The 26516-nt window shown below is 47.9% G+C and overlaps 2 protein-coding genes across 3 annotated transcripts in view; one reads left to right on the forward strand and one right to left on the reverse strand.

The window, feature by feature from the left end:
- Positions 1 to 26516, forward strand: part of LOC144774269 (uncharacterized) — a 592191-nt gene that overhangs the window by 490238 nt on the left and 75437 nt on the right. The gene's annotated exons all lie outside the window — the stretch shown is intronic.
- LOC144774243 (maestro heat-like repeat-containing protein family member 2A) overlaps positions 14834 to 26516 on the reverse strand; it is a 77376-nt gene continuing 65693 nt past the window's right edge. For both annotated transcript variants that reach the window (XM_078659177.1, XM_078659176.1), the window contains 2 exons: positions 26115 to 26186; positions 14834 to 15377 (listed from right to left, as the gene is read on the reverse strand). In XM_078659177.1, coding sequence (XP_078515303.1) covers positions 26121 to 26186 — 66 coding nt within the window. In that variant the 3' untranslated portion in view covers positions 14834 to 15377; positions 26115 to 26120. The remainder of the gene's footprint in view (positions 15378 to 26114; positions 26187 to 26516) is intronic.

Here is a 26516-nt window from a genome sequence, read left to right on the forward strand (position 1 = left end):
TGCAGTTCTGGTCTTCAGAGAAGAGTAAGAAGGGTGGGGTGGCCATCCTGTTTTTCAAACGCTTTAGAGGTTCCATAGAGGGCTCAGTGGCAGAGATTAAGGGGCACCTCTTTGCGATGAGGATACAAATCAGCACCTACAACCTCACAATAGCCTCAATCTATTCCCCAAACGAACATCAGGAGAAGTTCCTGACTGAGGCCCTGGCCGAGGTTCTCCACACGCCCGACTCATTGGTTGTGGTGGGTGGCAATTTAAATTTGGTCATGGATGCAAGGATGGACCGCTCTAACCCGAGGACTTTGGGGGCAGGATCTATGTCAGGGAGTGGTAGGGAGTGGTAGGAGGATTGTGGGATCAGGGACCTATGGCGGAGCCTCCACCCCAGTGATAGAGACTATACACATTACTCGATAGCTCATAAGTCTTACGCCTGATTTGACCACTTTCTTGAAACCCAGGCCGCATGGGTATGCACATCTTTTCCGCACCCCAAAAATTATTTTTTACTGGAAGGTTGGGGCTGCTGAATGCCAGCTACCCTTTGTCATGTGTAGAAATATGGAAATTGGTGCTCTGTGATCTGTCAGGAAAAGAGATGCTGGAGTCTGCCTTGAAGAATGCAGCTGGCTGACTGCTGAGGAAGAGTGCTAGAGGTACTCTTGCCTGAAGAAGATCATACCTATAAACTGTGAACTGTGAGGAACTGGGAGTGGAACAACTTGGAGATGTGTGCTGCTAAACAGAGAAGTATCTGCACCTCAGGCTGTGTGGAGAGGTTTCGAGACCCCAGCATTACTGCTTTGTGTCCAGGAAAGTATCTCCTGTAGCTGAGACATGCCCAGGGATACCACAAATGTATTTTGTGGTATCCCTCCCATGAAGACATAAACCGTGTGATTAATTGGACTGGGAAAATTGTGATCACATTTGACAGCCTTATCTGAAAGTGCCCAAGGCAGCTTAGCACTAGGTCAGACCACTCTCCAGAATCAGTGGTGGCCTCAGTCTCTATCTCCTGGTAACTGCTGCAACATATGGTGGGCCGGTTGTTTGGGCCACTGGGTTGTGTTTGGGTCAGAGAAAGATTGCCCCAGTGAAAATTCAATGGAACACAACCAGAGAGCAGAGTGCAAACTCCTCATAGTTGATGGTGGTGCTGCCTGTCTTCGTCAGGAAGGGGCAGGTGCACCACATGCAGAAGGCTTGGTCTGAGGCAACATCAACTGGGCTGAGGCAGAGCAACTGTGATCTCACTTGTTTGGTTGGTAGGAAACACAACATTCAATAAGATCTCATGTTCTACTGGCACTCACAGCCTTGGTCTGCCTGAGGAACAACAAAGATAGAAATGTAATGTCACCCAGGGAGAATTTCATTGGGTACTATCCACGATCCACCTTACCACAGTTACTTGAGGACGAACAGATGGACTTAAAAGAGTACAAATAAGAATTGTACCCACCACTTATTCAATGAGGGCTAATGCCCTAACTTTCATTTTAGAACTATGTTATACCTTTCTCAGAGGAGTGGCATAGATTAGTTCTATGAGTCTCAGCACACAGCGATTATTGCTTTCCCAACTTTGTATTATTTGTTTGCTCTCAATTTTATGAACTGTTTAGATTTCTATGTTAGAACTAGGACTTTTCATGTGCACCCACTGCTACTTTACCAGCCCGGCACAAGGACCAGCACACCAACCAGCCCTACCCTGAACACATCACAGACACCACCTGTACAAAACACCAACTCGCAAGTGCCCTTCTCAACCCACGCTTACTATGCAAGCCTTATTTGAATTATGGGACTTCATCGCCACCCTCACACTGGGCATCCATTATCCACAACAAAACCATACAGTGTACTAGCACCACCGACAACACCACCACTCCCATGGAACATCTCAATTTCATGCTCCACATGGATGACAAGACAACTATCGGAGGTACCCTCACATTCTGACCCATGGCCCTGCCTCCAGTTTCTGTTGCACCATCACCGACTACAATGAACCCCTCTTCTTCAGCGACCTAAATTTCCACGACTCCAATGACAAAAACACTGCAACCCCCGAAATATGAGCAGCCTCAGATTGACCCAGATTGTCCACCACCCTACACACACTGCTGGACACACACTGGACCCAATTTTCACCTTCAGCAACCGTATCAAATACAGACATGTCATAGAATTCACATGGACCGCTCACTCCATCATCTACGTCAGCATCCCCAGCCCCCGCACCATCACTCCCAAGATGACCAACACCACCCACTGGAGGTAGAACAAAATCTCTGAGACCCGCTGTGCAAATGCCCTCAACACCTCCAAGCTTACTATCGCCACCAACCTCGCACAGTGAGTGAAAAACTTTAATGCATGGATCATAAATTCCACAGGCAGAATTTTCCCTCTCAAGAGCAACATCCAGAGAAAATCCCCCAAAAAGGCCAGATGGTACATCCAAGAAGTCAGGGCAGTGAAATGAGACAGCCAACAGTTGGAGAGAAGATGGTTCAAGGACACCTCGGACAGGACAGCCTTCAAGCCCTCCCTCAACCTCTACCACCACCTGCTGGGGGCAACAAAGGAGACAGCTCTTGCCACACACATGGAAACCAGCATCAACAACACCAAGGAATCTTTCAACATTATTAAGGAATTCTCTTACTTGTCTGCCAGCAAAAACAACATCACACCATCACAGGAGCTGTGCAACAACCTCGACCACTTCTACATTGACAAGATCGCAACCTTATACAGGAACTTCAAACCCCAACCCACACCTACGGACTTCCTTGACAGATACAACACCACCGTAACTGACACAAACCACACACTGACCATCTGGAATATCCTCTCAACCCATGACACCACCTCCACCATGAAATCCATCTACTCAGGAGCTCCTACAGACCCATGCCTGCACCAAACCTTCAACCTTATAAACCAAAGGTTTAGCCAGGAACTCACCATCTTACTCAATACCTCTATCACTTCCGCAACATTTCCCGACACCTGGAAACACGCAGATGTCAGACCACCACTCAAAAAACCCTCCGCTGACCCCAGCAAACTCAAAAACCTCTGGACAATCTCTCCCATCCCATTCCCAGTGAAGGTACTGGAAAGGATTATCAACAATCAACTCTTGACACACCTGCTACTCGACTCCTCCCAATCTGGCTTCCGCAGCAATCACAGCACAATGGCAAGCACTGATGACATACGAACCGTCCTCAACTATGGAGAAACAGCTGCTTTGATCCTCCTCGACCTCTCAGCAGCTTTCTACACCGTATCCCAGCACACTCTGATCGAAAGGATCTAACATATCGGCATCTAAGGGGACGCGCTCAGATGGATCATCTCCTTCTTCACAAAAAGAACCCAGAGGATCCACCTCTCACCTTTCACCTATGAACAATGTTTGCACCCCATATGTTTTAAGGGAAAAAGCACCCTCTCAGAGGCTATTTGAGATAACTAAGCACCCATATTAAGATAACAAACATTGTGTTTTATTTAAAAAAAAAATATGTTTTTCACCAAATTGTTTCGGTTTATTCCTTGATGTGTTTATCACGAATTTGTTTTGGTTTATTGCTTGATTTGCATTACTTCTTTGTTGGTGTAAATAGCATGATTTATTTTCATTTTGTTTTCATTAGCAGATCTATTTTTTCTAAGTTAGTTTAAGAATGATTACTTAAGTCACATGGTTCTCACACGTTAGGATAGTTGTACGGCAGGTTTGAAAAGGTTGCACGTGCGGTGTTCACAATGGGGCTTGGGGGGGTGGCTGTCAAGTAGGGAGGCTCCCACCCTTGGGTTTTTTTTTGCCATGGGTGCAGCCTGGGCCCAATTTTGCTCTCTTTGGGCTGCATTTGGGCTTCGGGCTTGGGTTTTAGGCCAGAAATATTAGGGGCTGTGTTACCATTTTGTAAGCTGACACTGCAGCCGACAGTTAGGGACAGTTTTCGATCACAGTTTCCAAACGTTGAGATCTACCGTTTAGTTTTATGGTAGTGAGGCAGAGTGTAATCAAGAGTTTATGGTAAGGTTATATGAGCGTATGGGTCAAAAGTAGGGGCCCAGGCAAACAGGAGGGGGTACACTGCGGGAACGAGTAGAGGAGGTTTTAGTCAGACAGTTTGGGGGGAAGGGGTGTGAGGGGGCACTGACAGTTACCTGAAGAGCAGTACAGGTCCAGGGGGTATTAGCAGTTGTGCCCGGCCCAATGGGAGACTGGGTCGGATAGGGATACTAAACACTGCCCGCCGGACCTTGCCATTTCATTGTAGGATCAACGGGTGCGAGAGGCACACACCTCGGGTGAGCCAGATGCTGCTCCGCAGTACCAAGTGGAAGCGATGGCAGGGTCTTGGAAGGCCAGCCGGACCACGGCCAGGGACTACGGACTCAGCGATAAGTGGAGGTTTGATATGGTCACATTGGGGTGACAGCCCGGTTGTGCCGATGCGGCCTCTAGCTCTGCGGCGACATGGTCAGTGCAGGGACAGCAAGAGGAGGCAGAACGGCAGCAAAAGCTCCCGCCACATGTGGAGCACAATTTGGAGGAATTTATTCAGCGTATGCGACAGTGTGCAGAGGCACATTTGGGGGAGCAAATAGAGCACGATGGGGGCTATGGGAAGAAATACCATTGGATTATGAAGAAGATAGCATAGAGGAGGGGGAGATAGTAGATGAAGAAAGGAGGGGACAAGTAATTTTGTGCCTAGTATGTTGCAGGACACAGAGCAGGAAGCGGTTGTCCCGGCCAAGCCTCATGCAACTCAACCCTCTGCAGGACTGGTTAGGCAGCGGGATCCAGTGAGGATGACAACCTTGAAGCCTGTTAAGAAAGTGGGGAAAAGGCTGGGCAGTTAGACCAAGGTGGAAGGTGTCCATGGGAACTGATGCATGAGGGGAGGATGGGGAGATCAATCTGCGCAAAGGACAATGTGTACAGGACACAGGGGTAGGTACAGAAGGGCGGAGGACAGAGGGGGAGACAGGGTCTAGTGGAAACACAAGGAAGGTAGGCGGGACAGGTCAGACAGCAGTGACAGAGATGGATGACACAGGAGATGGCAAAACAGATGGAGGAAAAATCCAAGCGATGGGGGCCAAAGAGAGCAAAGAGGTCTGATTGCCTAAAATCAACTAAACCAATGAAACCAACTAAAAGTTTGGGAGCATACATCATGTTAGCCACAAAATAAAATATTTGGAAGGGAGAATATGTGGATATGTTGAAGCTCCTGCATAGGGAATTGCGGCCCAAAGAGAGATCGAAAGAGGACCATAGAAAACTGGACAGCAGCTTTTCTGATTTTCGCTAGTGTATATTGCGAGAAATACCCAGACAGGTGTGTGTCCTTGTTTAAATACATGGACGTGGTTAGGAGGGCACAGTTGACATACGGGGTTATGCATGGTCGCACTACTACAAAGAGTTCCGAGCCAGACTAGTTTGGGATCCAGAGGCAAATTGGGAAGGTATTGTATCACCAGATAATGGGGGCAGTCAACTTGGGGAAGACAACGTATACGGCCAGTGGGCTACATTTCGTTTACCGCCCTTTTCAAAATCGCCCCACCAGGGGAGGGGTAGGATACACAACGAAGGAGGTGGGGGAGTCCGGGGTATGTTGGGATTACAATAAAGGAACCTGTACACGGGTATATTATAGATTTCGTCATGAATGCTCAAAATGCGCAGGAAGGCACCCATTGGTGCAATGCTTCGGGGCAGGATATGCAGGAAGGGGACAGCAAGGGGGGCAAGGTTTCCAACAACAGAATGCTTATAGTGGACAGCAGGGACAACAGGGGGCTGAGAGGCAGGGGAGGAAGAGGGGCGCAGGGTTACATGGGAAAATGCTCATACATCCATTAAGAATGACTGCGTGGATGCCTGGATGACATTCTACCCATGGGAGCAGGATGCATAGTTACTGAGTAAGGGTTTAAGGGAAGGTTTCAAATTGGGGTATGAGGCCCCTCGGACAGCAAGATGGGCAGAGAGTCTGAAGTCAGTGGTGGCTCATACATCAGTGGTTTGGGGAAAATTGAAAAAGGAAGTTGAAGCAGGGCGCATGGAGGGATCATTCGCTGTTAGCCCGATAACGGATTTGATTATTTCCCCGGTGGTAGTGGTGCCAAAGAAAGAACCAAGCTAGTATTGGTTGATTCAGAAATTGTCATGGCCACAGGGAGGGTTAGTGAATAATTTCATATCGAGGACCTGACATTAGTTTCCTATTCATCAGGGGACAAATCGAGGGACCTAGTGGAACACGTTGGCAGGGGTGCCTAGAAGGCAAAATGTGACATTAAGGCTGCCTTCCATCTGATGCCAGTATACCCAGAGGATTTTCAGCTGCTGGGCATCCAAGTGGATGGGAACATCTTTGTGGATAAGGAGTTCCTCATGTGCTGTTCAATATCATGTGCCTTGTTCGAGAAGTTTAGTTCCTTCTTGCTATGGGTCTTCCCTTGGAAAATGGGCAAAGAGATGGTGACACACTATCTTGATGACTTCTTCCTGGTGGGATGGCCTGGTTTGTTGGACTGTCAGCAACAGTTGGCATATTTCCAAGAGCTCAATGGGGCACTAGGTGTGCTCCTGGCACCAGAGAAGACGCAGGGTCCAAGCACGGTGTTGTCATTTCTAGGTATTGAGTTGGATTCGGTGGCCATGGAAGCGAGGTTGCCGGCGGATAAGAAAATGCATGTGAGATTGTTTATTGATGACATGTTGGCCAAGACAAAAGGGATGGTGAGGATGGTACAGGTGCTGCTAGGGCATCTGTACTTTGCATGTAGGGTAGTTAGGTCAGGAAGGGCATTTTGCAGGAGATTGAGCAGGCCATTAGCGGGACTCATGTTGCAACACCATCACATGTGACTGTCCGCAGGGACGAAAGAGGATTTACACATGTGAGGCAAGTTCTTAGAAGAATTCAATGGAATTCCCATGTCCGCATCAGAGGAGTGCGAATGGGACGTGCAGGTATTTTCCGACGCTGTAAGAGCATGCCGGTTTGGGATGTACTGGCAGGGCAGGTGGTGCCCAGAGGTACGCCCACAACAATGGAAGAATGGGGGCAGGAATATTGCTTTCATGGAGATGTTTCCTTTAGTCATAGCGGTCACAGTGTGGATGCAGAGCCTAGCGCATAGAAAGGTCATTTTCGGGGTGGTTAACATGGCAGTGGTGCAGGTGGTCAACAAGCAGTCAGCAAGAGATGAGCAGGTCCTGAAGTTGATGAGAGTATTCATTCTAAGTTGTCTGAAGTGTGATGTACAGTTGCGGCCGAAGCACATCCCGGGAGTGGACAATGACATTGCAGATGCTTTGTCTCGTTCGCAGTGGGGGAGGTTCTATGGACTGGCCACGGAGAGGGAGTTTCAGAAGACGCTGGTGCCTGCGGGGATGTGGTCCGTAGGAGACAAAGGATGCTGCAACTGGTGGTAGGGTCATTAGGAGTTTCTACGAGACGGGCATATGGCCAGGATCTGGCAGGCCTTTATAACAGGAGGGGCAAGGAGGACAGGGACTTGGGCCGGAGAGGAGGATGTCATACAGTTTATTATGTCTCTGATAGGGGTTTGGTGAAGTTCACTGTTGCTGCCAAGCTAGCGGGGATAGCACTCATGGACAAGTTGTGGTGGGGATATGCCCCTTCGGCAGGTGAATTAGGAAAGTGTATGCTGGAAGGTTGGGTCAGGCAAGCAGGGAAAGGACAGCGGGCCAGGATGCCGGTGTCGAAAGCATTATTAGGCAGGATGATAGAGGAGCTACCCAGGATATGAATTAGCTTACAGGAAGCAGATTTATTTGCTGCCTTAATGTAATGGCTGTATTTCAGAGCATTCAGAGTATCAGAGTTGTTGGGGAGGAAATGGATTGCAGGCCTTCATTGAGGGAAGTACACGGAGTGAAGCGGTCATGATCCTCCTCACGCACTCGAAGACGGACCAAAGGGGTTTGTAGAAGACAGTATTACTAGGGGCCAATGAAGAGGCTTTGATATGTCCCGTTCGATGGGGGTACGTATTACAAACAAGGACATGTGCCTTTTCAGGTGCAGTAGCAGGGCCAGAGTCGGAGGCGCTAGCCATTTGCATAGTCGGGCATTCATTCGTCAAGTTGGCAGAGAGACACTAGCTTCAAAAAGGGAAAGGTGTTAACTTAGGATTGGAACCTGCCTTGTTTAAAATAAGTTGGCATGGGAAAGGGGGTTTGCGCTGGCACAAGCTCAATCCCACTTTCAATAAATTGATGCCCGAATGTTCTAATAATTAATTTCGGGGAGAATGATTTAGTGGTTTGCAAGGGTTTGGCCCTACTAAAGCAAATTAAAAGGGACTTGAGGGAGATTAGGCAGCAGTGGTTGGGATGCTTTGTCGTTTGGACTGAATTCATCCCTGGAAGACAATGGAGGGTGCCGCCATTGATAAAGCCAGGAGGAAGATAAACAGGGACATGAGGGTCTTTTGTGGTGAGTCAGGTTTCGGTAGAGTGGAACAACCAGAACTAAGATATGCTGCAGTGTACTTTTTCAGGGTTGATGGCGTTCATTTGTCTCACTGCGGGATGGAGATTTACCTGATATAAAAATAAAGGAAGTTTTAGACAAAGCACTATACATACGAAGATACCCAAGAATAGCCTAGGTGATGGGGAGGGGGGAGAGTTGGCAGGAAAGTTATAGGGACTGTTTCTGAGTGGCGTCTGGTAGCTGGTTCTGTACAGGTTTCCTGTTCACTTTATGGTTGGGAACAGGTTACTCCAGGAGCAGATAATAAGGGTAGGATAGGAGAAACTTAGTTAGGTAGATATTTAGACAGGTAGACAAGATGTTACAGGATTTAAAGGGTCACCAGTTATTGACTGAGTTGGGGTTGTTAAATAGTTGCAAATAAAGGAGAAGGACGGGGAAAATTTAGGGGTGGGGGTGGAGGATATGTAGATGAAAGATTTATAGCTGGGTTTAGTCTTGTGAGGCATAGGACAAGGTTATGTTTTTTGTAAGATGCACCTGTTTTCAATAAAGTGTCCTTTTTCACACATCTTGAGATTTGATTGTGGTCCATTCTGGGCATGTGGCCCAATGGTGCTTTGGGGAGGCTCGCACCCCCCGGGGTTTTTGGGCCATTGGTGCAGCCTGCGACAAATTGGTCTCTCTATGGGCTGCACTTGGGCTATGTGCTTGCGTGTTTTAGCTGGAAATTTTAGAGGCTGTGTTACCATTTTGTAAGGTGAAATGGCAGCCGGCAGTTAGGGACAGTTTCCGATCCCCTCCTACCGACCCTTTAGAGGGTAAGATGGGGGGTTATTTTGGTTATTATGGGATGGACGGCCGAATTTGTTGGGTACAGGTGCATCGAGGGAGTAAAAATGCATTGTAATTGATTGTCACTTGAAGCAGGTTCATGGCGTCTGGAAGCTAGTTCTGTTCAATTTTACAGTTCACTTTATAGTTGGGAACAAGTTACTCCAGGAGCAGGTAATAAGAGTAGGATAGGAGATACTTAGTTAGGTAGATCTTTTGACAGGTAGAGAAGAGGTTACAGGTTTTAAAGGGACAACCGTTATTGACTGAGTTGGGGTTGCTAAATAGTTACAAAGACAGGAGAAGGGAGTGGAAACCTTAGGGGTGGTCAAGGGGGATACGTAGATGAAGCATGTATAGAGAGGTTTAGTTTTGGGAGGCAAAGGCCAAGGTTATGTTTTTTGTAAGATGCACCTGTTTTCAATAAAGCAGCCTTTTTCACACAGCTTGAGAGTTGACTGTGGTCCGTTCTGCGCTTGTGGCCCAAAGGTTATTCTTTCAATGCGTTACAGGCATGTACTATTTAACAAGCGGCTCCACTGAAGGTTGTAAGGCTGAGTCAGAGATGACTAAAAACAACGTTCATAGAATTCTTGAGCTGGGATTTTGGGTTAGGTTTTTTATAAACTTTTTGTTTCATTCACTTTTTGGTGCTTTATTCATTTTGCGGTGTAAAGGCACATATGCATATATGAACAGCATGGGTAATTTTTCACTAATTTTCAATTTTAAGTAATTGATAATAGGCACACATATTTTGATAAAATATATGTTTGAGTACAATCTGCATAACATTTTACATTAATTTTGAAGAGTCTAACAATTTATACATGGTTCCTGATGGGTTGTTCTAAATTTCCAGTTACCCCTGACGAAGGGCCTGTAGCCCAAAATGCATTGGGTGGACTTTAAATCTGGTTACTCAAATTGAAATGTGATACACGGAGCTGTTGTCCAAAGCCCAGACGGGCATTCTTGGAGCATTAAAAGATTTTAAATCACATTCTCTCTGTCTGAACTTTAAATTGAACACAGATAAAAATAGATGAAAAGGATTACTCATAAGATTGGTTTTTTTTGTTGGTTTTTTTTGTCCTCATATTTCGCCCTTGGTAACCAAATAGTAGCACGTGGAGATGAACTTACTGTCACAGGTAGGCTGGAAGGGGCTTTAAGTGGAGCAGCACAAGTTGCCCCTCAGTAAGTAATGCCAAACTCCAACTACACCACATTGGAACAACCGTCAGGGTCATATGCTGCGTTAGTATACCCATTTCTATACCGATGTCAACTTTATTGGGTATAAACAAACGTGGAAAAGGTGCCAAGCAGCGTAATCATTGGACCTTGGGGGAAAAAAAACCCCAAAAGAAAACCCATGGACAATTAAAGAACCGTTACCAATTTCATAACAGACAGAAATTTCTCTTGCATGAGTTGCCTGATCTTAAGAGGGGAAAAGGTTGCTGATCACGAATTTTTGTATAAGTTTGTGGATCCCAAGTTTTAAAAAAAAGTAAAACTGAAGGTGTTGAGAGATATATCTAAAACATGGGCCAAACTCAGGCGTTCCATTAAAATTGATTATTATTCTTGTAAGGCTCCATTATGGAATTCACCAGGATCCCCGAGCTGGCTTCTGGATAGTCTTGCAGTACCGCTGCGAGAGGCAGGATTGGTGGTATGGGGGGATCTTTTTGTTGATTGTAGCCTACTCCCGTGGGAGGTATTGAGTTCAAAAATAGGGGATGGGTTTTCCAGGTTTAAATATCTACAAATACAAAGCTGGGCACACTCACAGATTTCTGTTAAAGGCAGATTTCAGTTAGGGGGTGATAGTAAAATAGTGTCCCTCTTAACAGATAAACCTCCAACTAAGAAAGAGGTCTCACTTTGGTACAATCTTTTACTGGATGAAATCGATAGTGAGTTCCAATTGCCTGATTTGTTGTGGACCGCACATATTACTAACACCAACGTGGAGAACTTGTGCTTTGAGTCTTTTAAGATCATGTGGAATAATGTGAAACCATCTTGGCTATGCCGAAACCACCTGTTCACGCTGCATATGGCCTATTATTCGCACAACGCCTGTCAAAGTTTTCGGATAATTCACCTGTCTCATGCCCTAAATGCGGTTTGATAGCAGCCTCCGATTTGCACATGTTCCTAGATTGCCCAGTTTTATCACCCTTTTGGAATGCAGTTTGCCTATCACTCTCCACTTCCTTGGGATCCCAACTTATATTATGTCCTGCTCTTGTTATCTTTGGTGTTTCTCCAGAGTTTCAGGGGCTGGCTAAATATTTACTTTTTTATGGTATTTTGTTGGCCAGGAGGGAGATATGTAGGAAATGGAAGGATTCACTACCTCCTTCCTTGCTGGACTGGCGCACTTCTGTGCTACAAACATCGATTACTCATAAGATTACTGGATTTTTTTACTGAGACGATTGACTGTCTGTATGCAGTACAGCTGTAAACTGGTGCATGCCGATGCCCCAGGTACTCTTTGTAATTTAATTTGTGACTCCTGAAGATCTCATTGTACCCTGTAACCGTTATAGTCAATGAATTAATCGGGGTAGGAGTAACAAGTGAAGTAGGCCTGCTGCAGTCATGAATACAAATGGTCTCAGCTGTCAGTAAACATTTATAACCTCTTGTAGAATGCTCTTGCTGACCACTAATTACTGTTGGTCTCTTGCTAGGTGAGAGGTGTATTCCACTAAAGCTGGTCATTGCTGACTGCTAGCATTAATAGACTCACCCACCCTGGATCCATGATATGTGTTAACCCTCCCTGGTATTACTTTGTGAGCTCTGAATATGCTAAGAGAAGCTCTTTGCATTAGTAAGGATGATTTTGGGCAGGTGTAATAAAAGGTGATTTTTTTTCATCAGGTACTACTGTCAGCTGCAGCTACAGCTACTCATTAATGATAGATTTAACGAGTGAAGATGTCCCTATAATGAATGAGACCTCTTCTTCTGTCAGCAGGATCTCTATTCCCTGTCAAGTAGATAGTAACAACAGGATGCATTTTCTGTGGAATATTTTCTTCATCAGCCACAATTTAGTAACATTCAGGTACTGGTTCTTATCTCAGGTTTCATTTGTATCTGTTACACTTAAAAAGCCCTAAGGGATAAGGGGACTTGATTCTATGGAAGATTTATAAGTACACATGGGTCTTCCAAACACATTAGTATGTCACTCAAATTTGAAATTTGTAGCAACCAGTGAACTGGCCAATATAGGGTACCACTGGTTCATATCACTCCTTTCTAAAGGCACGCCTGGCTAGGTTTTGCTAGTTCCCAGAGCTGTAGGAATATGTGTGCGTTACTGCAGGTTAGGGAAAGCACACAGTCATCTCATACCCGTCCCCGAGGACCATACACATTAGAAGAAAGCCCATTTGTGAGCACACCTAACAGAGTAGTTGGAGGAACCATGATGTGCCTACCCCAATTGTGTCTACTCAATTCATTATACAGGCAATAGATAATTAATATAATGGGTTTTTTATTAAATCCTATCCTCTAGTATTATCTAAGTATTACAACAGTCATCTCAACAAGATCAGTACTAACAATGTCACAATAAATTTGGGATAAAAGAATATAAATACTAAATATTATATTTTGTTAGTGAATTCAAGCCTACCATTGTTGTCAGATCAGCAAAGCTATGTAAAACCACCTGCACTCCTTTTTACGACCAAAGAATGGCCTCTACCTCATCAGATGGGATGTCCTTTGAACAAGTACTGCTCCCAGTTCTCTAGAAAGCCTTTCTCCCTCTCCTTAGGAGAGAACGGGTTATATTGTACTTTCGCCTGGTAATGGCTGTTTCCTATTTGAACGACTGCAAACCCATTGTTTGGTGAGTGAGCCTGGCAACCTGTTTTTGGGTGAAGCACTTTCTTTTCAGTTTTATATAGGGCACACTTGACCCAAAGGTATCAGAGCTCCTCACATGAACACCAGTTGCATTACAGAGGGACACATTCATTTTTTAAGGCACAGGGAGATTAAGTGAATAAAAGTAGCACTATCATATTGTTATGACAATTTTCACACAATTATATCTCCTTAGGCCTTCAACACTTGTAACCCAAGAGTCAGTTAGTAAAGGCCTTTAGTGAGGCACTATACCATATGACATGAGTTTTCATGTATCAAGTAAAGACGAAGTAATAAGGGGCATCATGAGGAAAGAAATCCCTCCAGAGATTGCAGTATTAAGCCTACCATAAAAAGCACCAAACCCTCATCCTGCTTATCTGGTCCCATCCCTCCCACTTTTGCTAAACAACAAGCAAATTCTCTCTCACAAAGGACATTTTGAGACACACAGTGGCAGGGGTTTGTTTTCTAAATATCTCGTCTCTGACCTGTGACATAGAAGTCATGTGACCCTGAGGTATATATCTTCCTTCTTAGAATGAGTCAGGAGTAGAAAACATAATTTGGGGTAAAGTTCTCATGCAAGTTAGGGGCTTGTGCACAGATTCACTTTTTTAGTTTTGTCCTTTATTTATTTCTTTAAGAAAGATGTATGTTTAAACAGTAAGATTTTTTTTGTCCGTTGAACACCCCAAATTACGATGATCGTTGAGAATAGCCAAAGAAGATTCCTAAATGTGAACAACATGGAATTTATTTTTATAGTGGTTTGTGTAAATGCGGTTTCCTAGATTCTTAATGGCTGGCATAAGCGTTTTCGTAAACAAGGGACAAAGTAGGAGGCCTGGCCAGAGTTTGCGGAGTGACCAAAAAACTCTCCACGGAGTTCCGCAAGCGATGGAGTTAGGTAAATTGCACTGCTGATTTTTAGCTCAAAAGCGTGCCTCCTTCTGCCACTTGAGATGTTCTACTCGAGTGGCAGGTTCCTCAATGCAAGTGGCAGGTTTCTCAACATGAGCAGTAATGACCTACCGTGACCCCTCGCAATGAGAAATCTCGCCGGGAGATAGTCTAGCATTGGATTTTCCTAGCTCGCTCTTGCTAACTAAATATTGGCGAGCCATGAGAGAGGAAAGAATCTAGAAGCTCTGCGGTCCATGCGGAGTGCAGAGTTAGAAAAAGTCCACAAACTCCTCAAGGGTAGCAGAGTTTACCGCCCAGGCCTACAAATTAGTCTAATGAACAGAATTGTTTTTTTCATATTGCTTCCCTTGCACAGATCTGAGCCAAGTGAACTAATAGACAAAGACCAGTGGGTCTCTGTGTTTCAAACATTTGAATGTGATTGAAGAAGCATGTTCCATCCAAATCCTAAATTCTGCTTAGAAAAACATTGCTGAGAGTGATTTTTCAAGAGTGACGCATTGTGATGCAACATGCCCCACACCTACTTAGTTTTGAAACTCTGTCTTGAAGGATTATGCCAGTCATGTAGCCAAGAATATATATGAGAGTCATCATTAAAGACAAGAGTGATTTAATTTTTAAAAGATTGTTATTTACTGCCAAGGGCCCTTAAATTAAATTAAATTACATAAAATAATGTACAATGTTCACATTCCGAGAGTTTGCACAAGAGCATTTGCAATACAAACATGTTAAACAGTAAGATTTACATTACAAATAGTAAGCAATTTAACATTCACCATGGCTGTACAGTGACTATTGAACAACTGCTTAATATTGCTCAAGTTATTATGAACTAACATGTCATGGATGATATTGGTGAATGATTTGATGTAGGAGCACCAGACCAGGTGGAAGTAGTACTTCGTTATCATTCGAAGTGATCCTCAGCCATACTCCTGAGATGCGGTTGTCGTCCTTCGCCAAATCACAAAAGTCAAATCTTCATGTTTCTCTATGGCTGGTGTAGCTTTACTGTTCAATGATTTCTAGTGGTTCTCTGGATGTCCTCTGGTGGGATATTGTGTTTCAGCAATGAATGTTTATGAGAAAGGCAGATGGTTAGGAATCCTCAATACATTTTGTCAGTGGTATCAGTCGCAGTGGTCGAATCAAAGGCCAAAGAAATGGTAAGTAGGTTGAAACCTGAAAGTTGAAAAGTACAAGGTCAGATAGGTCAGGTAGGCAATTGCCCATCCTCACAGTCCAGCAAGCAATGGAGGCACCAGGAGTTCATAAAATATATTTTGCTCTGTGTTCAACTTTGGCTTGCAAAGAATTTGAATAACGTTAACCAAGGTGAGGGGGGAGTCAGCACTGAAGAGATTGTGACTCTTCAAACACGACAAGAGGTAAGGCAGTTTATAAAAATGTGCTGCCATACAATATTGTACTCCAGCAGGTGCCTCTTGTCTTCTCCAGTGTCACACCCTGTTGTTTTGGAATCTTACAGATTATTTTTAACAATGTGAACAGGCCTGATAAATGTCAGTCCTAGGGGTCGATTACGATCTCGGTCGAAACGGAAGCTTTCCGACCGAGATGGTTGGTTTCACTATTGACCCCCTGTAAGAAATGGGGGTTACCCAAATCTCAAAGGGGGTAGCATGGCACCAAGCGGGCAGGCCAAACTTCGAGGACATGTGAAGCACTCACGCAGTACCCACAGACGACACACCAATCACACTACAAAAGAGTCACGACACCACCTTTGGTTGGAAAAAGAATAAATTTAGTGATATCTCCAACCTGCAAGGTAAAAAGGAACCAAATAGTGGTAATCACAACAAGGCGCCAACTGGCGCCAGAGCCAAGTACATCAGGGGGATTTATTTACAAGGGACAAAAGGGTTGAGTCCATAGCTGAAATAAAGAAAATTGTGATTAAGTTATCAGTAGACCCGGGGCCAATCTGGCGGGGCCAACTCAGGCTCTCTTCCTTAGGGGGTGGCTGTAATTTCAAAATCCCACCTTAGCGCACATACATCACATGCGTTATACGCCAATCCCCACCCCTGTAAAGGAATAACAACAGGTTATCACAGTATACACTATACAGGAACACCTGGAATAGATCAGTACAGCAGCTCATAAACCTGGGGCATAAACAGGGGCCTGAAATAACTCATCAGGCCAGCATAGGGGGCACACCTGCAATAAAAGGGCACGAAAGCATACAAACCCCCATCATGTGTAAAACAACAGTATACCAGGACCTCAATAACCTTAGTGTAGGCATAACATTAGCATTTTCTCATTAGCAGGGTAATCAGCCTACAATTCAGACTAGGCACGGAAGCGCACCACACCTTGACAGGTAACATGGAAACGCTGCGTTACCATAGGGCAACCAGCATCCTAATCAGAAATAAACATGGCAAATAACCATTGCAGGACTCAGGGATAAACAAGCCATTAACAAACAAGCTGAGTTACCCAGCCCTTCACTCCGCAGTGCCTAACACCTAGCCAGGGGTTAACTTGTCCCTTTACCAGTCCAGGGGGGCGGGGGGGCTCAGTAATGTCCCGGCCCAGTTTAGAGGCTTAAAAGGGGACCAATAGGGCCAACGAGGCTCAGAAACAGTTTCCAGGGGCGAGCACTAGTCCTGGGGTGAGCACCGACCCTGTGCCCCGACTTCCACACATGTTAATCAAGGCCCCACTCACCGGGATTCCTGCGAGTGCTGGGGGCTCCTCCTCCGTAGCTCCAGATGTCCTGGGGCAGGGCTCTCCCGACTTCTGGAGGCCCTACAACGACGTCAGCCAGCTGCCCGGGCCCTTCTTCCTCAATGGGGCCAGGGGTTTCAGGACGGCTGATGGAGGGTTTAACTCCAACTCTTGGACCCTCACTAGGGACAGGGGAGGAGCTGGCACCGTCCCTGTGCCTCGTTGCTCCCTCTCCCTGTTCAGCTGGGCCGATATGCGAGGCTCCCCTCAGCTCACTGGGGGCCCCGCAGCGTCACTTCAGGCTCCCGGTCTGGCGGCGGCGCTTCTCTTGTGGCGGCGGGGCTGGCACCGACAGTGTGCCCCTGCCCCGCCTTCTCCGCCACTTCTGTCCTCGGGCGCGGACCGGCGGGGTAGGCTCCCGCTCCGGTCTTCCTCTATCCCCCGGGCCGGAGCTCCTTCCTCCGGCTCACTCCAGGCTGCCCGGCCGGCAGCCAATCCCTGCGCGGCGTGGCTGGGGGCACGGCGATGACGTCACCGGCACCCCAGCCACGTGATGCTGGACGCGCTGGCTTCAGGGCCTATCGCGGCCCTCACCTCCTCATCGGCGGCCCCCTCTTGGCACCGGGGGTCGCCGTGACGACGATAAACACGGCGGGGTCCCTCCAAGCTGGCACCGGGCCGCGGCGGTGATTTGCGGCTGAAATAAGGGGTAGGCTCCCTTCTGGTCAGTTTCTATTTATCTGAAAGCGCGCCAAAGCGAGGGGTAAGCTCCCTCAGCGCTATTTAGTCATTTGCTCCTTGCGCCCACACAGCAGTTCTGGGGCAGAATAGCGCTTCCAAATTATAGCGCTTCCTAGGGAGAGCACAGCAGGCCCCTAGAACACAGCGCTTTTCTTCCCACAGCGCTGGGTAGGCAGTCCAGGGCTTCTAGGGACACGCAGCTCCTCCCAGTCCTTCTCTAGCGCTTCCAAGTTATGGCGCTTCCCAGGCAGTACAGTTTAGGTCAGGGCCGCAACAGTCTTGAAATTTACAGCGCTTAGGTAGGCAAACCAGGGCTTCCAAGTAGGCTCCTCACAGCCCTGTGCATCCAAAGGGGGCCACAGCTTCCCCAGGGGCGGCCAATCCCACAGCTATTCCTCAGGGGCACATTCCTCACCTCCTGGGCACTTCTTCAAACAGCGCTGGCGTGGTACCTGGTCAATTAGCGTCAGTGACCTTGATAGGGGCCCTCCCTTGTTAGGGGCCCATGGGGACAGCAGAGGGGGGGTTTATAGGGGTGCAGGGCCCAGCTCACAGGACCATGTGGCGGTAGCACCTCACAGCAGGTCCCCTCTCTTCCTTGTCCCAGCGCTGACTGACTTTTTGGTGGCACTTCTCCCTACTTATACCCTCCTCCCTCACAGAGCCAGCACCTTCCGGAATGTTGGGGAAAACTGGTTCACACTGGCTCAAGGGGAGGGGTTGAGCACCCTGGGTGCCAGGCTTCCCTCCAAAAGCTAGGGGTGACTGGGTATTAATAACTAGACCGCCAACCTAACGCAGTCAGGTGGCAAAACCCAGGGCCATGGCATCCATTTTAAGAACACAGTACATTTCAGTCAGGTGCATTTTTAACATGGGGGAATATTTTCGGCATACCACCTAACCACATTTAATTTTTACAACAGGGCAACTCTTACCACACATGGTCCTTATATGTTTAATACCATGGGGGAGGCATTCAAATTAGGGGGGCAAAAAGCGAAAAATTTGGGGGAAAAAGCCAAGTCCAACACAACTCCCCCCCAGCCAAAAGCCAGGGTAGGCCAATCATTTCCTTGATGGACTTCCCTGCTTGGGGCGGAAAAAGGTGGACGCAGGCCCGCAACTACAGGAGCACCTGCAGTCTCTCCTCCACTCTGGAACCCGATGGTTCACTCTCGCATCCCTCCCTTCAACAACCAAGCCACCCCACTGGTGTCCTCTAGTGGGGTGTGGCCAGGACGGGCCTCTAGGCCGTCCATAAGTCTCTGGCCCTTGTTCCTTCATAGAGTGGGAGGCTCTAGCCTCGGGCTGGTAGTACCCTTGAACCACTGTCCTCCTTCCAAATTGCCACTGGTCCACCCGCCTGGGGTCCAAGTCCTCAGGCTGACCAGTCACTAGGGGTAAGGCTCTCCTCCCCCTACCTCTCCTCCTAGGGTTCCGCCATCTCCTACTCGGGACACCCTCACAACACTCTCTCCCCAACCTGGAGCCGAAACCCTCAGGTTGACCTGGTGACAGGGGCGAGTCCTCCCTCCCCCTGCACCCCCTCCCAGAGTTCCGCACCCTCCTACCCGGAGAAGTACCCCTGGGAGTCACTTCCGGGGGGACTCTGGTTACAGATGTCCCACCCACCAGGGCAGGCAACTCCTGTCCCTGGCCACCCAACCCGGGATCTGCGCCCTGTGGCTGAGTCGGTGACAGAGGAGAGGCTTTCCTCCCTCCGCACCCTCTCCCAGAGTTCCGCACCCTCCTACCCGGAGAAGTACCCCTGGGAGTCAAACCGGTGGGGGCCTGGATTACAGGTACCCCACCCTCCAGGCCAGGCAACTCCTGAACCTGAACCCCCAGTCCAGGATCTAAACCCTGAGACTGGTCAGATCCCTGAACCACTGGAGCTTCGATTATTGATGCTCCGGGTCCTCCTGACATGAGGGGATCCCTTCCTCTGGATGACACATCGGGACAGCCTAGCCTCCCAACCTGGGGTCCCCTTAAAGAACTCTCCAGGCCCTTTGACTGCGGTTGGGGCACCTCGGAACACCTCCTCGTCACACTCCCTCCTGTAGATGGGATGTGAGGCCCTACAACCCCCTCACTTTCCTGGGACCTAGCTGGGTCACTCCTCACCTCTCCCGCCTCGCTGGGTCGGAAGATCCCTGCACCACTCCCTTCAGGATCACTCCCCTCAGCCTTCCTAGACACTCTGGCACTTACCCAGAGATCTGCCTCTCGTGCAAGTTCCCTGGGGTCTGAGAACCCACACTGCACCAGATGGTGACGCAGGCTTGGGAAACAAGTTCTCAGCATGTGCTCCCGGATCACGGCATGGCACAGCCCTTCCCAATCCTCCACTGCTCTCTCCACCAACCAATCCTCCAGTGCGGTCCAACACCCCTCCTCAAACTCTCCCCAGGACTGGTGTGACAGCTTTCCCCTGCCCCTAAAGACTAACCCGTCCCCCTCTTCCTGGGAATCAGGCACCGTCTCCTGGGCTTCGGGAGTGGGACTCCTTGCACTGGACCTACACTCGCTGCCACCACTGGATCCCACCCTCCTCGGTGAATCCAGACTCCTAAAACCACTCTCAGGGGACAACCTACCCACCTGAGCTGATCTCTCTCTGGCGAAGGCCCTCTCCGCCTCTGCCATCCTCTCCTGTGCTAGGACTTTTTCAGTCTCTAGTCGCTTCTCTTCTACCCTCAGCTGCGCTAAGCCCTCAGCATGCCTGAGCTTTGCCAGCGCCAGCTGATGCTCCCTTTCTTCCCTCCTATCTACCCACTCTTCTGGGGACAGGGAAAGGGATGGGGCAGTGCCCCCGGGGCTGGACCCAGTGCGGGACTCCCTATCTACGGTGTCCTCATCAGCTCCTGGCATCTCCGCCCTCTCAAACTCTTCCTCCTCCTCATCGGAGTAATTACCTCCCAGGGTTCTGGATGGGGAGCCCTCTCTCTGGTCTCTATCCCACTGACCATTCAAAAACTCGGGAGGGTAGTCAGACAAGTCCCCACTAATTTCTAAGGGCTCTCCCCTCTTGAGGGCCTCATAGAGAAACAAATTTCTCCTAATGTTTCCTACTGGGGGTATCCCTCTCTCCTTGAGAAAATCTAACACTTCCTGCTCGGTGTACTCCATCAGTTCCACTTCCTGGTAAACCAACCCCATCGTGGCGAGGTACACCCGGGACACACCCTCCCAGTGGAACAAGGGGACAATTCAGAACACTCTTCAGGAGGAAGCAATCAAAAAAACAATATTCAGCCAAACAACAATAATCCCTACAACAAGGCTCGGATTACATCCAAAGCTCTATTTGCAGTGTAACCCGTGGCTGCCGTGGTACTGCGCAAACACAAGTCCTATCCCACCGCTTGCCACCAATGTAAGAAATGGGGGTTACCCAAATCTCAAAGGGGGTAGCATGGCACCAAGCGGGCAGGCCAAACTTCGAGGACATGTGAAGCACTCACGCAGTACCCACAGACGACACACCAATCACACTACAAAAGAGTCACGACACCACCTTTGGTTGGAAAAAGAATAAATTTAGTGATATCTCCAACCTGCAAGGTAAAAAGGAACCAAATAGTGGTAATCACAACAAGGCGCCAACTGGCGCCAGAGCCAAGTACATCAGGGGGATTTATTTACAAGGGACAAAAGGGTTGAGTCCATAGTCCATAGCTGAAATAAAGAAAATTGTGATTAAGTTATCAGTAGACCCGGGGCCAATCTGGCGGGGCCAACTCAGGCTCTCTTCCTTAGGGGGTGGCTGTAATTTCAAAATCCCACCTTAGCACACATACATCACATGCGTTATACGCCAATCCCCACCCCTGTAAGGGAATAACAACAGGTTATCACAGTATACACTATACAGGAACACCTGGAATAGATCAGTACAGCAGCTCATAAACCTGGGGCATAAACAGGGGCCTGAAATAACTCATCAGGCCAGCATAGGGGGCACACCTGCAATAAAAGGGCACGAAAGCATAAAAACCCCCATCATGTGTAAAACAACAGTATACCTGGACCTCAATAACCTTAGTGTAGGCATAACATTGCATTTTCTCATTAGCAGGGTAATCAGCCTACAATTCAGACTAGGCACGGAAGCGCACCACACCTTGACAGGTAACATGGAAACGCTGCATTACCATAGGGCAACCAGCATCCTAATCAGAAATAAACATGGCAAATAACCATTGCAGGACTCAGGGATAAACAAGCCATTAACGAACAAGCTGAGTTACCCAACCCTTCACTCCGCAGTGCCTAATACCTAGCCAGGGGTTAGCTTGTCCCTTTACCAGTCCAGGGGGGGTGGGGGGCTCAGTAATGTCCCGGCCCAGTTTAGAGGCTTAAAAGGGGACCAATAGGGCCAACGAGGCTCAGAAACAGTTTCCAGGGGCGAGCACTAGTCCTGGGGTGAGCACCGACCCTGTGCCCCGACTTCCACACATGTTAATCAAGGCCCCACTCACCGGGATTCCTGCGAGTGCTGGGGGCTCCTCCTCCGTAGCTCCAGATGTCCTGGGGCAGGGCTCTCCCGACTTCTGGAGGCCCTACAACGACGTCAGCCAGCTGCCCGGGCCCTTCTTCCTCAATGGGGCCAGGGGTTTCAGGACGGCTGATGGAGGGTTTAACTCCAACTCTTGGACCCTCACTAGGGACAGGGGAGGAGCTGGCACCGTCCCTGTGCCTCGTTGCTCCCTCTCCCTGTTCAGCTGGGCCGATATGCGAGGCTCCCCTCAGCTCACTGGGGGCCCCGCAGCGTCACTTCAGGCTCCCGGTCTGGCGGCGGCGCTTCTCTTGTGGCGGCGGGGCTGGCACCGACAGTGTGCCCCTGCCCCGCCTTCTCCGCCACTTCTGTCCTCGGGCGCGGACCGGCGGGGTAGGCTCCCGCTCCGGTCTTCCTCTATCCCCCGGGCCGGAGCTCCTTCCTCCGGCTCACTCCAGGCTGCCCGGCCGGCAGCCAATCCCTGCGCGGCGTGGCTGGGGGCACGGCGATGACGTCACCGGCACCCCAGCCACGTGATGCTGGACGCGCTGGCTTCAGGGCCTATCGCGGCCCTCACCTCCTCATCGGCGGCCCCCTCTTGGCACCGGGGGTCGCCGTGACGACGATAAACACGGCGGGGTCCCTCCAAGCTGGCACCGGGCCGCGGCGGTGATTTGCGGCTGAAATAAGGGGTAGGCTCCCTTCTGGTCAGTTTCTATTTATCTGAAAGCGCGTCAAAGCGAGGGGTAAGCTCCCTCAGCGCTATTTAGTCATTTGCCCCTTGCGCCCACACAGCAGTTCTGGGGCAGAATAGCGCTTCCAAATTATAGCGCTTCCTAGGGAGAGCACAGCAGGCCCTTGGAACACAGCGCTTTTCTTCCCACAGCGCTGGGTAGGCAGTCCAGGGCTTCTAGGGACACGCAGCTCCTCCCAGTCCTTCTCTAGCGCTTCCAAGTTATAGCGCTTCCCAGGCAGTACAGTTTAGGTCAAGGCCGCAACAGTCTTGGAATTTACAGCGCTTAGGTAGGCAAACCAGGGCTTCCAAGTAGGTTCCTCACAGCCCTGTGCATCCAAAGGGGGCCACAGCTTCCCCAGGGGCGGCCAATCCCACAGCTATTCCTCAGGGGCACATTCCTCACCTCCTGGGCACTTCTTCAAACAGCGCTGGCGTGGTACCCGGTCAATTAGCGTCAGTGACCTGGATAGGGGCCCTCCCTTGTTAGGGGCCCATGGGGACAGCAGAGGGGGGGTTTATAGGGGTGCAGGGCCCAGCTCACAGGACCATGTGGCGGTAGCACCTCACAGCAGGTCCCCTCTCTTCCTTGTCCCAGCGCTGACTGACTTTTTGGTGGCACTTCTCCCTACTTATACCCTCCTCCCTCACAGAGCCAGCACCTTCCGGAATGTTGGGGAAAACTGGTTCACACTGGCTCAAGGGAAGGGGTTGAGCACCCTGGGTGCCAGGCTTCCCTCCAAAAGCTAGGGGTGACTGGGTATTAATAACTAGACCGCCAACCTAACGCAGTCAGGTGGCAAAACCCAGGGCCATGGCATCCATTTTAAGAACACAGTACATTTCAGTCAGGTGCATTTTTAACATGGGGGAATATTTTCGGCACCCCACCTAACCACATTTAATTTTTACAACAGGGCAACTCTTACCACACATGGTCCTTATATGTTTAATACCATGGGGGAGGCATTCAAATTAGGGGGGCAAAAAGCGAAGTCCAACACCCCCTAAATACAATTTCGGTTGGCGGAAATGAAACTGGCCAGTCATTCCAGCTGGCTTCCAACAGGCTCAAGGAGCCCGTCGGCCTGTCGGAGTCTGGCCCGTAATTCATATGGACGCATTTTTATACCGTCCATATTATGATTAGGGTTCCCTGATTTCCGCTTTGTCTGATTTTTACAGATAAACACAGACACAAAACACTGTCTCCCCTGTCTGTATTTATTTTTTAAAGTGGAAAAATACAGATAATTTAGCTTCTTTTGAGAGATTCATCATGCTGAGATTAATCACTTTCAGGCCAGTAGCTGTACATAATGACAGCAATGGGAGCTATAAAACTCAATGATATGTCCTTAAATTACTGCATATCTCAACATGTATATGTGTTATTACACTATTTCTTTAATGTGGGTTTATTATGTTTATATTTTTTATTGTGTAATGTGCTAAAACCTGACAGGCATTTAAGTATGAGTCCACATTTATCTGTTAAATAAATGCAGAAATACACGAGTTATCACCTCATCTATTTAAACAACACAAATTAAATATGGATAAATACCAATAAGCTGGCCAAAAAATAAATATGGACAAATACAGACGGAAATGTTCAAATAATAAATACCATAAAACCGTGAGACCTAATTATGATGCACGGTTTCTGGGGCAGACTTTCCATGCCGGCTTCCGACATGGAAAGCCTGTTGGAAAGCGTGTTTGGGGGCCTCTAGCAAGGCCCCTTCTGTTGCGGCCTCCGGTTGGGGTCCAATGGGGCACGTTGATCCCAGCAATGTGTGGCAGGCACCTTGAGGTGCCTGCCACGTGGTGCAGGGAGGAACACAGCCTCCCATTTCTCTATGGGAGCTTGTGCTACAGCTGATTTATAGCCACAACACATGCTCCCATAGGGAAATGTAAGTATGTGACCGCACCATGTGTGGTTGCATCATAATTAGGCGGTCGGGACTGCCATCTAGAGGTCAGTCGGTCCATGTTTCCATGACAGTGTTGGGCGGACTCAAGGGGGCAGATAACGATGCTTACTCATGGGCCCCCCCCTTTGCATCTGTACCACATTTGCAGAATTATTTTGCTCTTCTGTGCAATCACAAAGCATCCATAGAGGAATTACAGCCAAGCTCTTGGTGGCTCTATTCTCACATGATGAATCTCTGAATTGGTAAAGTAGTTCTCTTCTAAAAGGTTTTACACCCAATCTTCCCCAAAATAGAGGTGTTTCTTTTATGATAATGAGTGCTTTGGACAACACTACCCCGAAATCTCTCTTCCTCCAGCACCAATGGGATGTGATCGCTCAGTCTCGCTAGTTCCATTGTTGGTTACATATTTCCCATGGCTCTTGAAAACCTATGTATTTCGTTCCTTTTCAACCCTCATAACTGTAATGTAATTTAAAACAGTAACCAAAGGCCTTATATTATAAGTGGCTCTGGAATTATGAGACTAAGAAGGGCCGATTGTACTGTTGAACGTCTAGTACAAGAATATCGTGGCAAAGTAATACTGTGGACAAAATATCGAGGGACAAAATATTAAAGGGTAAATGCACAAAGGGACATATACATTTGCCATTCTTAACTCCAAATAAATAAAGATATATGTATATGTATTTTGGTACACATATGTTGAATTAGGTACAGAAAATCTTTAGATACTTACCTTTTGATATTTTGTCTCTTGATTTTTTTATCAATGATATTAGTGTCCACAATATTGTTATTCATGAGACACATCGGAAGGCCAAATTATGGAACACAGTGCAAATTATGCAGCATAATGTAGTACATTCTGTGACAATACTATTTTGCTGCTTTATCAAATATTAATGCTGTTCTCGCAAAATGTTTTTCCTCTCTAGTACCAGTATAACACATGGGTGATAAATTCAGGTGAGTAGTTAACGTTTGCCACTGAGCAACACCATGTGTAATTTTTGATTCTTCTAAACTAGCAAAACATTTATTTGTAAAAAAACTGTAAACTATGTAGCATAGGGGGGATTGTTTGGCAAGTATAGTAAACCCATTATTGTATGGAAGAAGTGCCTGGAGACCCTCACGGGTGACAAGCAGCTCTCTACAAATCCACCCTACATTTACATTACAGTCCAGTGACCCCCATCGATAAGTGATGGTTTGTTGTGTGATCCTTTTAGTCTGATAGTACTCACACTCTCACTCACATTGACAGGAAAACAGCATCAAAATCTTACCTCACTCTACTTAGAAAGTATTAACTCGCACAACCGGAGAGTGCTTTTCATCATTTTGATCATGTCGTCAAGCTGGTAGATAGAGAGAATGGAAACAAGAAGGCTATTTAGACATGACAACATGTATAACAGTTGACTTATTTTTCTCAAAAAACGCAAATTGTGGGCATTGCCAGTAAATGGTTGACCCCAAGGAATAGGAGCTTTTTTCTCCTTTGATTAAAGCCAACCAAATTCTTTGTCTAGTCTAGAAGTGAGGATAGAAAAAGCTAAATTTGCTCCTATTGTGAAAGGGAATTTTTAGCCCATAGATCCTTACTCGCCCACAAATTGGATCAACCCCAGTGTATTTTGTTTCGCAGAAGATGTTAGTCTAGTAGTCGGAAGGGCAATTGTTTTAAA

The sequence above is a fragment of the Lissotriton helveticus genome, chromosome 1_1 (genome assembly GCF_964261635.1).
Source record: "Lissotriton helveticus chromosome 1_1, aLisHel1.1, whole genome shotgun sequence".
NCBI classification, from domain to species: domain Eukaryota; kingdom Metazoa; phylum Chordata; class Amphibia; order Caudata; family Salamandridae; genus Lissotriton; species Lissotriton helveticus.